This window comes from Trematosphaeria pertusa, assembly GCF_010094035.1.
Source record: "Trematosphaeria pertusa strain CBS 122368 unplaced genomic scaffold BU26scaffold_9, whole genome shotgun sequence".
Classification (NCBI taxonomy): Eukaryota; Fungi; Ascomycota; class Dothideomycetes; order Pleosporales; family Trematosphaeriaceae; genus Trematosphaeria; species Trematosphaeria pertusa.
This window is the reverse complement of record NW_022987220.1, coordinates 1,013,723-1,026,207: the sequence shown is the minus strand read 5'-3', so window position 1 is coordinate 1,026,207 and position 12,485 is coordinate 1,013,723. Positions and strand designations below refer to the sequence as shown.

At 56.7% G+C, this 12,485-nt stretch overlaps 3 protein-coding genes across 3 annotated transcripts; 2 read left to right on the top strand and 1 right to left on the bottom strand.

The window, feature by feature from the left end:
• Positions 1 to 12: 12 nt before the first annotated feature.
• On the top strand, positions 13 to 918 carry BU26DRAFT_566378 (ribosomal protein S21e; the record flags this gene model as incomplete). The annotated part of the gene is made up of 9 exons (XM_033833512.1): positions 13 to 18; positions 66 to 90; positions 198 to 235; positions 463 to 476; positions 528 to 549; positions 605 to 643; positions 702 to 708; positions 759 to 803; positions 854 to 918. The coding sequence occupies 9 exons, from the start codon at positions 13 to 15 to the stop codon at positions 916 to 918; spliced, it is 261 nt and encodes an 86-aa protein (XP_033682398.1).
• A 2,607-nt stretch (positions 919 to 3,525) lies between these two features.
• On the bottom strand, positions 3,526 to 8,628 carry BU26DRAFT_520570 (uncharacterized protein). The gene is made up of 2 exons (XM_033829320.1): positions 8,060 to 8,628; positions 3,526 to 7,852 (listed from the first exon to the last, which is right to left on the bottom strand). The coding sequence occupies exons 1-2, from the start codon at positions 8,284 to 8,286 to the stop codon at positions 3,829 to 3,831; spliced, it is 4,251 nt and encodes a 1,416-aa protein (XP_033682397.1). The 5' UTR covers positions 8,287 to 8,628; the 3' UTR covers positions 3,526 to 3,828.
• Positions 8,629 to 9,234: 606 nt separating this feature from the next.
• On the top strand, positions 9,235 to 12,129 carry BU26DRAFT_347390 (uncharacterized protein). The gene is made up of 2 exons (XM_033822392.1): positions 9,235 to 10,542; positions 10,592 to 12,129. Exons 1-2 carry the CDS (start codon positions 9,380 to 9,382, stop codon positions 11,919 to 11,921), a joined length of 2,493 nt encoding a protein of 830 aa, XP_033682396.1. The 5' UTR covers positions 9,235 to 9,379; the 3' UTR covers positions 11,922 to 12,129.
• The last annotated feature ends 356 nt before the right edge of the window (positions 12,130 to 12,485 follow it).

The following is a 12,485-nucleotide window of genomic DNA, read 5'->3' as shown; positions in this document are numbered from 1 at the left end:
ACAGACATCACCATGGAGGTCAGTAGATCTGCGGAAACCCGAGAATCCCACTAATTCTTGCGCAGAACGAACGCGGCGAGCTCGTTGACCGTAAGACACAACCCCACCACCTTTCGCGACCGCAATTGATAAATACCGACCCTCCATATCACACCGCGATGCTTTCCGGCGCGAACCCTGCTGATTTGGGTACCTAGTGTACGTCCCGCGCAAGTGCAGCGCTACCGGCAGAATTGTACGTATAGACTGTATACACACGTTAGGGCTGTCTTAGTTGTTGGACAAATCAGTGCGGTCGATTCTCGCACCGGACTGCGTGCTACTTGAGATACACGGTGGCTTTGCGGCACTTGCGAGGGACTTTGCCCAATATAAACTGGATTGCCGATTCCCGCTCTTTCATAGCCCTCTCCCTTTTCACATATCCTCGAACATCTACTAACAAGTGCTACCAACCTCCAGATCAAGGCCAAAGAGTATGTGATAGCCAATACCACCACACCAGTCAAATACTGACCATGTCGTAGCCACGCGTCAGTCCAGATCTCCGTAGGTTGCCCAAGCCATAATTCCTCAAGGGATGTCGTACTGACTCAGTGCTTAGGTCGCCAAAGTCGACGCAAACGGCCGTTATACCGGGGAGGTGCGTAACTAAGCTATAACAGAGCGGCAGACTCACGATCTTGGCTAACTAAAACCAGAACCAAGGTCAAACGTCTTGTCCATCTCTCTCGCGTTATGACTGACTTACGATGTAGTATACGCGCTGTCCGGCTTCGTTCGAGCGATGGGAGAGTCCGATGGTGCGTCTTTGCTTCGATCCATCCCATAAGCCGTCTAATACATCCTATAGATTCCATGAACCGCCTAGCGCAGAAGGATGGCTTCCTCAAGGGCGTCTGGAGCGCGTCCCGATAAAGCGGTTGCGGGTTGGCGATGTGGTATGTGAACATGAGGCATCTGCGCCTGGGGTTTCGGGCTTGCGTAGGCATGGCTGATCAAGGAACAGGGACGAATCTGGGATGACGAATCGAGGGCACGGAATAGATTTTCCGCGCACCCAACTGTGTCCAGTTCCTGCTTCATGAGGGCTTCAACGGTGTTAGGAGGAACGTAAATCGGTCTTTGGGAGTAACCATGTAGCAGCATGACCCAGCCCACAAAATTCTACCTCGATGATCTCCGTCGCTTCCAGTCTCTTTGCGTTCCTCTTGGATGTAGAACATGAGAGTGTCTCTCGGTACATTTACCCCGTCTTCTGAGCATAGTGATAATGACAGATAGTTGCCTCGATCCAACTCCAGTCAGTACATCTCGGATATCCGCGCTTACTGAACTTATCCTCAGCCCTACGCGGAATCAAGCGACATACCCGGTTACCGCTGCTAAGGAACATCCACCTCGCTCCCATCACATATTCTGCCCCACAATACCTTTAGACACATTTCTGCCTCTCTGTGCGAAATCGAAAACGGCGAGCGACATCCATGCGAGCGAGGTCCAGCCCGTGGGCCCAAACCTATCACGACACTCCGATCCCCATAATTTTCTGCATCTCTACTATTTCCCATCACCTTATAATCGGACGATGGCCTCGAGTTTCTGGTCGCCGTTTACCTATGCGCCAAGCCATCGGTTTGGATCCGTGCCCGCTCACGGGTTGAGGGGCTTCGTATTCGGCTGCCACGCCGCTGCGTGTGGCTTTCGGCTTTATCGATGGGCGGGATATGGAGGATCGCGAAGTACGCGAAGTACGCGACGCAGTGGAGTTTCTCTTGGAATCACATGTGAACGATCGGGAAGCCTCGTGAGTGCAACGTGGTAATCGAGCGCTGTTTTCCGCTTAACATCTCACATATAGTCGGGAACTAACCGCTTGTATCAAGCATGGGCAAAATGGCTGGACTTGGTTTCCTGATTGCGAGGAGGGGTTGCGACAGTGTTCTCTTACACCTTCCAGCATCAGTATAGCCGCGAGATACAAGTATAACGGCCCTGTTCCTGCTTGCTTCCGATGCGTCCACGACTGCCTGTGCTCGACGTTGGATAACAGGACACCACCCCCAATCCCCCACTACACTGCGCCCCCACGTCGTGCGATCTGCGCTGCCGTGTAACGCCTGACGAAAACCCGCCCATGCTGAGAATGTAGCCCGTTTCGCATCTTTGCTTTTGCGCAAAAAGAAGCACTCCAAGTAGAATCGAATGATAGCGTAGCCCTTCCAGCATCGAGGTTAGAAACACGCAACGCTCGCTCACCGATCAAAGCAAAGCAAACTGCAGCCCCGCATCCACCCTTACGCACCCCTTTTCCTCTGCCCTACCACTCGCTAACACGCAGTCGTCATCCGACCGATCAGTTAACATGCCCGTCCTGTAAAACCCGCTCCACCATCTCCCGCCCCCCTCCACTTCTGCGTAATTTGAAACCGGAAACTGGGGATTGCGAAAGGGGAAAAACGCATGCCCATGCCATGCTTTTAGCGACTGCTGGCAGTTTGTGTGTGTATGTATGTACATACCGTACCAGTAACGCCCATTAGGAGTGCTGTGATTCGGACCGCATCTGCACGTCGCGCACACCGATCAGACAACAGCCGAAAGCAGCCGGTCGGAAGAAAATGGTCCGAAGGCAAAGAAATCTCGGCCCGAACTGCATAGCGCGCGTCCCCACCCCATCTTTCTAGCCCGACCAGCCCCGTGTAAACGCTCGCCGCGATTGGCTGCCTCGATCCGATCGATTGCTTTATCGCGTCAATCGATTCGATATAGGGGGTTTGGCGGCAGATGGGGCGTTTGCCTACGTAAGGCCTGCATGCGTACTTGTTGGAGTTTAGTTGGCCGGTTGGCTACTGGCTGCCGGCTGCCAGGCACATACATACAACATGTGTATGGATTACGCGAGGCGCGGCTAATAAGTTACGACAGGGCCCAAACAAAAGACAGCGTGCTGCTGGCTTTTTGCCTACACCGCAGGTTCATGCTTTCTTTTTGCGGGAAGGAAGGGAGCGGGAGGATTCGCTCGCGATTCCTTCCCGACGGATTAGGAAGTCGGTAGATAACAGCCCCCCGGGGAATTGGCTAATTCGACTCCTAAGAGCCGACCGGGCTTGATAGAGAATTTTGTCTGCATGGAGAATGCGATGCGATAGCAATTGTAGGGGGTGGGACTGATGTTTTGATCTACCGGTATGCAATAGATGATTGAGGGCATGGGATTGGTGCTTTTAAACCGGAAGGTATTCCTCAGCCCTATGGCTGCGATCGCAGATCGACGCCTGTCAGACTGCGGCGATTTCTCAAAGTCTCAATGATTAGCACTACTCTATTGCGAGGTGCTCATATTTAGTAGCTCTATGTACGGACCTTCCGTCCAAATCATACAATGTGTTATTACTCTCCACCATCGACGGTCTCGCGATTCTCGCCACCGCTCATCTCCACCTCCGCACTAAATTATCCGAACCGAAGACAGCCAGCCCAGCCCCACGGCAATCATACCACCGATCATATAGACCCGAAGGGAAAAAACGTGGCCAAGCCCCACTCGCTCCCCCAAAACCAGCCTCCCGCATCCGGGGAACCACGGCCCACGTTACGGACATGAGCGTTGGTCGAAGGGCCCGGAAAGCTTGGCGCACGAGATGGGCGGTGTGACTATGCACCAGCAGGCAGATACTAACTACCCACCTTCTTCCGCACCAACCACCCTTACACAAATGCACGTCTAAAACACTTCCACCTCGCCTCGGTGATGTCAGGGGCGTTGCATGGCCGACACCGCTGCTGTTAATGACGAAGGGGTATGCCGAAAGTCGTATTACGCTCTTAGTATTTCGGCATTTTGCCAAATGTCGTGCCTTGCTGGGGTGCGACTTGCGATGTCGGTGGTTGAGGCTGTTGGCCGTCTTGAGGGTCAACGACGCGGACTCTCCTTCCGTCATCTCCTCTGCGACCTTGTAGAAGCCCAGACGGCAGTTGTCCAGCATTTTGAGTCGTATCGCGAACAGGTGCGGCCCCGGTGTCTCCGAATGCTCCACGGACGGCGGAGACTGCCTTGCTTTCGCCAACCTTCCAGTCGTCGCCCTTTCGCACGACCTTTGATCGGTCCTTTTCCGCTTTCTTGCGAAGCACCTCCTTGATCTTCTCGTCCCGGCGCCTTCCTTGCACACAGTCACAGAGGCAGCCTTCTGTTGGACACGCTCCATCTGACAATGCTGCATCGCCGAACCACGCCGAAAGACAGTGTGCATGTCCTCCATGCCCACAAAGTGGGCACCATGTCCATAGGAACGGCTTCGGCGGAGTTGGCTTCTCCGGCGTGGATGCCGAAGGGCTATCCGCATTGAAATCGTCGAGCGCGATATTTGAGATGAGAGACGAGCGATTCCTCCTATGATCCCGGTCCTTGAACGTTGAACAAAACTTCGCTTTGGCTTTTCTCTTTGCAGTAGCGGGCTCAAACGCTGGATATCGGCCCCAACAGATAGGGCATGGTGCTTGGGCCCTCTTACATGATTCGCAACGCATTTTGTCCTTGGGATTGTTTATTGGAGACTTGCAACTTAGGCATAATAGTCCAACTTGCGTATCTCGCAAGCCTTGCTCGTATACCGCAGGGTAGGTCGGATACGCGAGGCGACGAAGTGATGCCGCGGAGTTGAAGAGTGAGAGACTATGCAGTTGAGCATGATATGTCGAAAGAATAGCTTCCGCTTGATAAGGGTTAATGCCGGTAGCTATAAGTTGAGTGAGCTGCGTGGAAAGGATCGTACGGGCCTGCGAGGGCGAAAGTCCGAGAGCGGTGAATGTGTCTCCAAATGCAGAGAGCAGGTCTGCAATGTTAATATCGGACGTTTCAGAAAAAGACTGTGTCTGGGGAAGCAGGGGCGCCAGGAGGAGAAGAAGAAGAGATGAAGTCTGCGCATCGGATAGTGTGTTCGTATGGAAAGCGAGGATGTCCTTGAGGAGGCCGATGACGGCGAATGCTGATCCTTCCTCTGCGTTAACGCGCATGGCCTGGTAATCTGACACCAGCAGCGGGTCTTCGGCTGCTGGATCAAGTACCGGAGGAGCGCTCTCCGTCGCGTTTGGCAGGGAAGCAGGTGGCTTTAGAACTTGCGGAGATCTAGAGTCCTCGTAGGCCTCTGGCACGATCGTGCCACTCGCTTCCATGTCATGGCTATAGTCCATTACGGGAGACGCGGACATTTCCCCACCGCTGCTCGTGTAGGCCTCAGATTCAGAACTGTCATGGCGAAGAAGTTGGTTGTTCCGACGGAGATTTTCGATATCCTGGGCAGCCCTTTCTGTGCTGCTCCATTCTACCGAGTTTCCCGTCTCGTCACGGCCCGACCCTTCGTGACCCGGGGGTGCCGCAATCCCGACGGGAGCTTTGCCAATAGGAATTGTCGTGGGTGATATGTGCACACTTTTACCTAAGCCCTCGCTCCGCTGATCTTCGCCGTTGGCCAGGGTCTGCCTTGGTCTCCCAAAGCTGGATTCCCCGGTCGCATCCTGCCATTTCTCGGCTATTGATTCCATACCTTGAGAGCGAGATTTGCCACTGGCAAAAGAGCTCGGTATTGAGTGCGCCCGCTGCGAGTCGGTTGAGGCAGAGAACATGGCAAAACTCTCATCGGAGTCATGGCGGTCCAACCTAGGCGGTATCTGAATGTTGATCCCTTGGGCATCAGTGGGTTCTAGGCTGAGGGGCACACGCGGAGGTGCCCGCCAACTACCAACCATAGCTCGACGTTCGTCAAGATCATTTGAGGAATGGTACCAGTGGGGACTCTTGAAGCTAGGGCGATCTGATGCATTGGTGCCAGACGCGCCTTCTGGCGAGAAAAAGCCGGCCTTTTCCGAATGCGGCCCTGCGACCGCTGGCGGCAGTTCGATCTCCTCATCGTGGTCGGGATCAGGCAGATGAGGCTTCTGCTTATCGCTGGCTGCCGGCGCGGAAGCCATTAGTGGTCGAGCAAGCGGCGTAGGCAGGTTCGACGTGCTTTCAACCATGCCCATAGACTGGCCTGGGCTGTGAGCTTTCGATTGTGGTTTGTCGACGACCCCCAGGATTGCACGCACTGCGGGGTTTGGATGTACAGCCGCCTTGTCATGTGCCTCCAAGTGTTCGGAAGATATTTTGGGCTGACGGTCGGACGACGCTAGCGCTGAGCCTTTGTGTCCTAGTCGACGACGGCTCCTGTGTAATTCCGCACGACGCCTGGTCGCGACGGCAATGGATACGCCTACGATTCTCCATGTCTCGGCTAGCCGGTAGAATGCGGCTCTTTGTGCATACTCGGCATTTTGCTCGAAGACCTGCTGCAGACACTCAAAAGACTGTAGAGTCGGGGGGTCGGGAAGCGGTATGGCTTTGTACTTCTGAGCAAGATACGCAAAGATCTGCGCATTTGCGGCTCCAGGGAGTGCACCCCGGAAGGCGAGCTGATTCGGCTTGAAAGAGTCATTATGCAGTGCTATAGAATCGGTGAGAAACATGACCTTGGGGGCGGACTCTGAGGGTGGGGTGCTGCCGAATGACTTGGTCGACCTGTTGCTTGCGGTGCGACCATGATGTCTCTTGAGCGATGAGCTCAGGAAGCTATCATCCAGACTGTCATCTGCGGAGCTGCGCAAACTGCCTTTCTCAGGACTGCTGCGCTTGTCACGTGTGTCACCAATATACGTGTCCGCGGAGTACGATAGACCTGCAGAGCGACGGCGGCGTGGTCTCTTCTGGGCGAAGCCGCCAATCTCGCCACTTGGCGATACTGCAAACGCCTGCAAGTTGCGACGATCTACGACTTTGGGCGCGTGGTGGATGTCGTTTTGCTGGAATACGCCCTCGCGGCCGACGGTCCACAGGAGGTCACGCGAGTGCCAAAGCATATCAGATGGAGCGCTATTGAATCTGTTGATCTCCCGGAAAGGCAAGTATGGCCGCCGAAAGTCCCATACGTGGATGACCGAGTGGTCGCGGTCGTACGAGGTGGCCAGTTGGGTGCATTGCCATGCGCCTCGCTCATAGTGCTCCTCGGACCAGCATGGCGGTCGCCAGCGGGCCCTGTAGACGGGATACGGGGTGGTTAGTACGAAAGCAGCCTTCTGGCGCCTGCCGTCCACGGAGAAGTCCCAGACCTTGACAGTCCGATCGACGCCGGCGCTGAGGAGGTGCTTGCCGTCTGGATGCCAGTCGATGGACGTGCAGGTCCGCTGATCGTGAGCCGTGATCTTCTGCTTCGGGCCTTTATTGTGGCGAAAATCCCAGCGCTGTATGGTACCATTGTCAGTGCCAAAGGCGAATTCTACCGCATCGGTCGGGGACCATTGGACGTCGTAGATGCCGCCATTTATGCCCGCATATTGATCTCTGCTGCGACAGGTCATGATGTCCTTTCTCATGTCGCGGAGGTCCCACAGACGGACAGTTGTATCGTGGCTTGCAGATAGCAGCAGATGGCCTTGATGAGGGTTGAAGGCAAGCTTGTGGACCTGCCGGGTGTGCTCATGCAATCGGGCGAGCTCGACGCCCGTCCGATTGAGATCATACAGGATGACTTTGCCATTGGCGGCAGCAGTAGCAATATGCGCGCTGAACTGGCCATGCGACCACTTTACGTCCTGGATCCCGAGCCCCTCGCGCTGCCTGGCGTGTGAGTGCTCTGCATAGTTGATAACGGCGGCGCGCAGGTTGGTCTCCTCGACGATCTTGGCGTCTTGTACACGCACCGTCTTCAGGATCTCTCTGCCAGCGAGGATGGCGTGGGTCCTGTCGCGGTTGATGTCGAGGGCGGATATGTCGAGGCCGGTCTTATGGCTTGCATCCTGAGACGAGCCAGTGCGGATGCTGCAGCGGCAAACTCAGCAAGCCGACGCCAGGGCGGAACAAGACGGGACGGGGGGGGCAGAGGCCGAAACAGCAGCCAGGTGTCAAGTGTCGAGTGCTGGCTGACGCAGCCGGCGCCAAAAATACCGCGCGAGGGAATTGTGCGCAGGGAGTCGGGGGTGTGCGGACAGCCAAGGAGAGACGAGGAGACGAGAGGGTCGCACTTACCCTGGGAGCTTCGGCACTAGTGGGTTGGGACGGCCTCCGTCGGGGCGATTCGTCTGCTGGCTTGGCGGGCGCGAGCCGCCGTAGGTGGACGAGGAGACCTGGGTGACGAGGCGCGAGAAGTAGGAGGCCTTGGACGGCGGAAGGGGAGGCGGCGGCGGGATGGGCGAAGGCGAGGGCGCGGGCGCGGGCGCGGCGGCCGCAGAGGCGCGTCGCGAGGGGTCCGCCATGGCGGTGGTGGTGCGCTGGCTGCGCGCGACACAGCAGACAGCAGAGCGCAGAGCGCAGACAGCGACAGCAGACAGACTACGGCCGGCACGATGCCGGCGGCAGCATGGCGAGCGCGGGCGCGGGTGCGAGAGCGGCGTCGCTGGCGAGGGCGAGGAGGTGTTGCGCGCGCTGGCTGGGCGACTTGCGGTGAGCGGCCGCGATCTCAGTGGCCGCCGCGAGCATGCGGCATCTGGTCCCGGGTGACGCTGAGTCGGGTGCTGGTGCTGCTGTCACTGCTGTGATATACATGCGCGTCTTGCAGCGCGACGTGCCCAGAAGCGTTCTGGAGCGGAATCGCGAAGGGCCAGGGGGGTGCATGCAGTGGCAGAGTGGGGCCTGCACCGGGGCCTGCACCAGGGCCTGCAACGCAAACGCCAAGCACTCGATACAGCGCCACCTTGGTCGCGCGTGCAGGTGAACGACCGAGACTTCAACACCATGCCACTCTGCTGCTTTCCTCCGTAAATCTCTCCCCTCCCTCCTCCCCCTCCCCCCCACCCTCTCTGCCGCCCGCCGTCTCTCCGTGTCTCTGCCACCGGTGAGCCCTCGCACCCGGGTCTCACCATCGCAGCGGAGAGCTTTGCTGCACCCATGTCCACCACCACGGACCCGCAGCGCCAGACGCTGGAGCTCGCCGCCGCCGACGGCTCGCGGTGGGCGCCCGCCAGCAACCTTCGTTACGCTGCCGCCGTCCTGCAATATGCCTATCCGATCTTTCTGCTGTGCTTCTTCCTCGCCGCATTCACTGCCCGCAGCATCCTAGCTTCTAATTCTAATCATAATATCGCGAAGCCCACCACGACCGGCCCTGGAGGCAAGCCGCTGCCCGCCACCGATCCCACGCGCAATTTCGTCAAGAAGAAGGCCCACGACGACGTCTCGCACTCGCAGAAGCTCGTCTTCAACTGGCTGTCCCTCTTGGCCGCCCTGACGTTTGTGGGCAACGCAGCCATTGTGATTGCGCACGCCCTCATCAAGCGCAAGGAACACGTGTGGGCCGGCAAGCAGGTCGTGGTGCGTTGAATTGCAAGGCCAATTGCATGCCCAATACTAATGCGCGCCTGCCAGATCTACCTCGTCGGCTCCTTCTTCGTCTACTGCCTCTTCCTCATCTCACTGCTCGACTCGAAGCCCTCGCCGACCGCCGCCCACCTCGCGACATGGACTGTTGCTACAGTGCTCGAGGTCGTCCTCGTAGGCCTGTCCTTCGCTATCTACTCGCATGCACACAAGGAGCCCACCGCACACCCGGCCCCCGGACGCGGCCGCCTTCACCTAGGCATGACCGACTGGGATTCGGCCGAAGTGGCCATGGACCTGCTGCGCATCGTGCTCCTGCTCGCCCTGATCGGATTCTACCTCCTGTTCATAACACTGCCGGCATACCAGAAAAAGAAAGCACAAGAGGCGGGCACCTCAAGCGAGACCACCTCGCTACTGGCTAATGGCGAGCGCGACGGCAGCCCGAGCGCGGAGAACGGTCACGCGAACGGCTCATACGGTTCAGTCCACCCCGTCGGTGGCAAACACCAGCACGCGGAAGGTGCACCGCCCGCCTGGAGCAGACCGACTGGCGCACCGTCGCGCAGCTGGTGGGAGTACATCAAGGGCTACCACGTCTTTTTCCCGTACCTTTGGCCCTCCAAGAATCGCCGTCTGCAGGTAATCGTAGTCATCTGCTTCCTGCTCGTCCTCTGCCAGCGTGTTGTCAACGTCATGGTTCCCAACCAGATCGGCATCATCGTGAACACTCTTGCGCACAAGGACCGCGGCAATCCGTGGGCCGCCATCATGACTTTCATCTTCTTCCGCTTCATCCAGGGCAACAATGGCCTGCTTGGCGCGATCCGATCCACCCTCTGGATCCCTGTCGGCCAGTATTCGTACCGCGAACTGTCAGTTGCGGCATTTGAACACGTGCATGGTCTTAGCCTCGATTTCCACCTCGGCAAGAAGACGGGCGAGGTCCTGTCAGCGCTTGGCAAGGGCAGCTCCATCAATACGTTTTTGGAGCAGGTGACCTTCCAAGTGGTTCCCATGCTTGTCGATCTTGCCGTTGCGATCGGATACTTTCTGATCGAGTTCGACGCTTACTATGCGCTTGTGATCTCCGTCGTCACGTTCTGGTACATCTATCTGACTATCCGCATGGCCCAGTGGAGGGCCGAGATTCGCCGCGAAATGGTCAATGCGGATCGCGAAGAAGATGCTGTCAAGTAAGTCGAAGTGCCTGCGAATTTCCGAAATCCAGCTAAATGATGACAGAAACGATTCCATGGTCTCCTATGAGACGGTCAAGTATTTCAACGCCGAAACGTACGAATTTCAGCGCTACCGCAATGCGGTGAACAAGTTTCAGAGCGCCGAGTACAAGGTTCTGTTTTCACTAAACCTTATGAACGTCACGCAAAACATGGTCTTCATGCTAGGTCTCCTGGTCACTTGCTTCATCGCCGCCTGGCAGGTCACCACAGGCCAGCAAGAGGTCGGCAAATTTGCCACGCTGGTAATATACATGGGCCAGCTGCAGAGTCCACTCAATTTCTTCGGGACCTTCTACCGGATGATTCAGTCTGCGATGATCAACTCTGAGCGGATGCTCGAGCTTTTCAAGGAGCAACCGACGGTGGTCGACAGCCCCAATGCCAAGACGCTCCCCACCTGCCAGGGAGATCTCCGGTTCAACGATGTTCACTTCTCATATGACAACCGTAAACCCGCCCTTCAAGGCCTGGATTTCCATTGCGCGCCCGGTACGACAACGGCGTTCGTCGGAGAGTCGGGTGGTGGCAAGTCCACAGTATTCCGCCTGCTGTATCGTTTCTACAATATCATGTCTGGTAGCATCCAGATTGATGGCCACGACGTGGAGGACCTCACCATTGATTCTGTGCGCAGGCACATTGGTGTTGTTCCTCAGGACACCGTTTTGTTCAACGAGTCGCTCATGTATAACCTCAAGTATGCCAACCAGGACGCGACGGACGAGCAAGTATACGCCGCATGCCGTGCGGCGAGCATCCACGACAAGATCCTGACGTTTCCGGATCAATACGAGACAAAGGTTGGTGAGCGCGGCTTGCGCCTTTCGGGTGGTGAAAAGCAGCGCGTTGCTATTGCTCGCACGATTCTGAAAGATCCGCGCATTATCATGCTTGACGAGGCGACGGCTGCCCTTGACACCGAGACGGAACAGCATATCCAGGAAGCGTTCACCAAGCTGGCACAGGGCCGCACTATGCTCATCATTGCCCATCGGCTCAGCACCATCACCCATGCTGATCAAATACTGGTTCTGCACAAGGGTAAGGTTGCCGAGCGTGGTACGCACGAAGAGCTGCTCGAAAAGAACGGGCATTATGCGGCCATGTGGAAAAAGCAGATCCGAGCGCAAAGGGCTGCCGAGCAGGCCAAGCTGCTCAAGGACAAGGCCGACCGACTTCGAAGGGAGTCCAAGGACGGCAACATCGGGCTGGACGAAGAGAGTAGCAGCAGCCACTCAAATTCGTCATCCGATGACGAAAAGATGAAGAAGACGAGGAGCATGTCAATAGTCGAGCGTCGCGACGATGGTAAGCCGCCGGGACATCCATAATCCGGGAGGCGTTAACCTAGACGCCATACTGCACGCTGGTGTTGTTTTGGTGGCTGCATCTCGACTGATTCGGCAAATGGTGCTCGTGTTCGCATCATTGAAGTTCGTCGAGCGTGGCCGACGAAGAGTTGAGCCAAGAAGGTATGCATTTCATGCCCGGCGCAGCAATGTGGAAAATGTTTTCTCTTCACTGTCGCAAAAAAAGCTTTATTGTCTATATTTTCACTGTATTTGCTTCATGTTACGGCCCGCGTTATGGCTCATGGCTCACGGACTGGAGGCATTTTGGCATGGCGTCAGGTGGTGGGGCTTGATCTTGTTGTACATTTTCCGACCTGTCACTCCTTTGTATCCGGCGCGGCGTTCGTGGGCTGAAGATGTTCTCGGTCCTGTTTTCATTATTCTAGCGGGCGGTTTAATGTGAGCGAGCGGGCGGTCGACTGTTTTGCGTTGTATGAGGGATGGAAGATTTCTTCATTGCGAACCGCGAATTGGACGAAGGGCGGCAGGAAGGGTCGAAAGACTCGAGTCCCGTCTTTGCTGCCCGGTTCGGTCTGGCCGCGG

Bases quoted from the DNA above. Each gene is read 5' to 3' on its own strand.
- BU26DRAFT_520570 (XM_033829320.1), bottom strand. From the start codon at position 8,286: ATGGCGGACCCCTCGCGACGCGCCTCTGCGGCCGCCGCGCCCGCGCCC. The intron at 7,853-8,059 runs GTAAGTGCGACC...TTGCCGCTGCAG, and splicing joins CTAGTGCCGAAGCTCCCAGG to CATCCGCACTGGCTCGTCTC.
- BU26DRAFT_347390 (XM_033822392.1), top strand. From the start codon at position 9,380: ATGCGCGCCTGCCAGATCTACCTCGTCGGCTCCTTCTTCGTCTACTGC. The intron at 10,543-10,591 runs GTAAGTCGAAGT...AAATGATGACAG, and splicing joins CGCGAAGAAGATGCTGTCAA to AAACGATTCCATGGTCTCCT.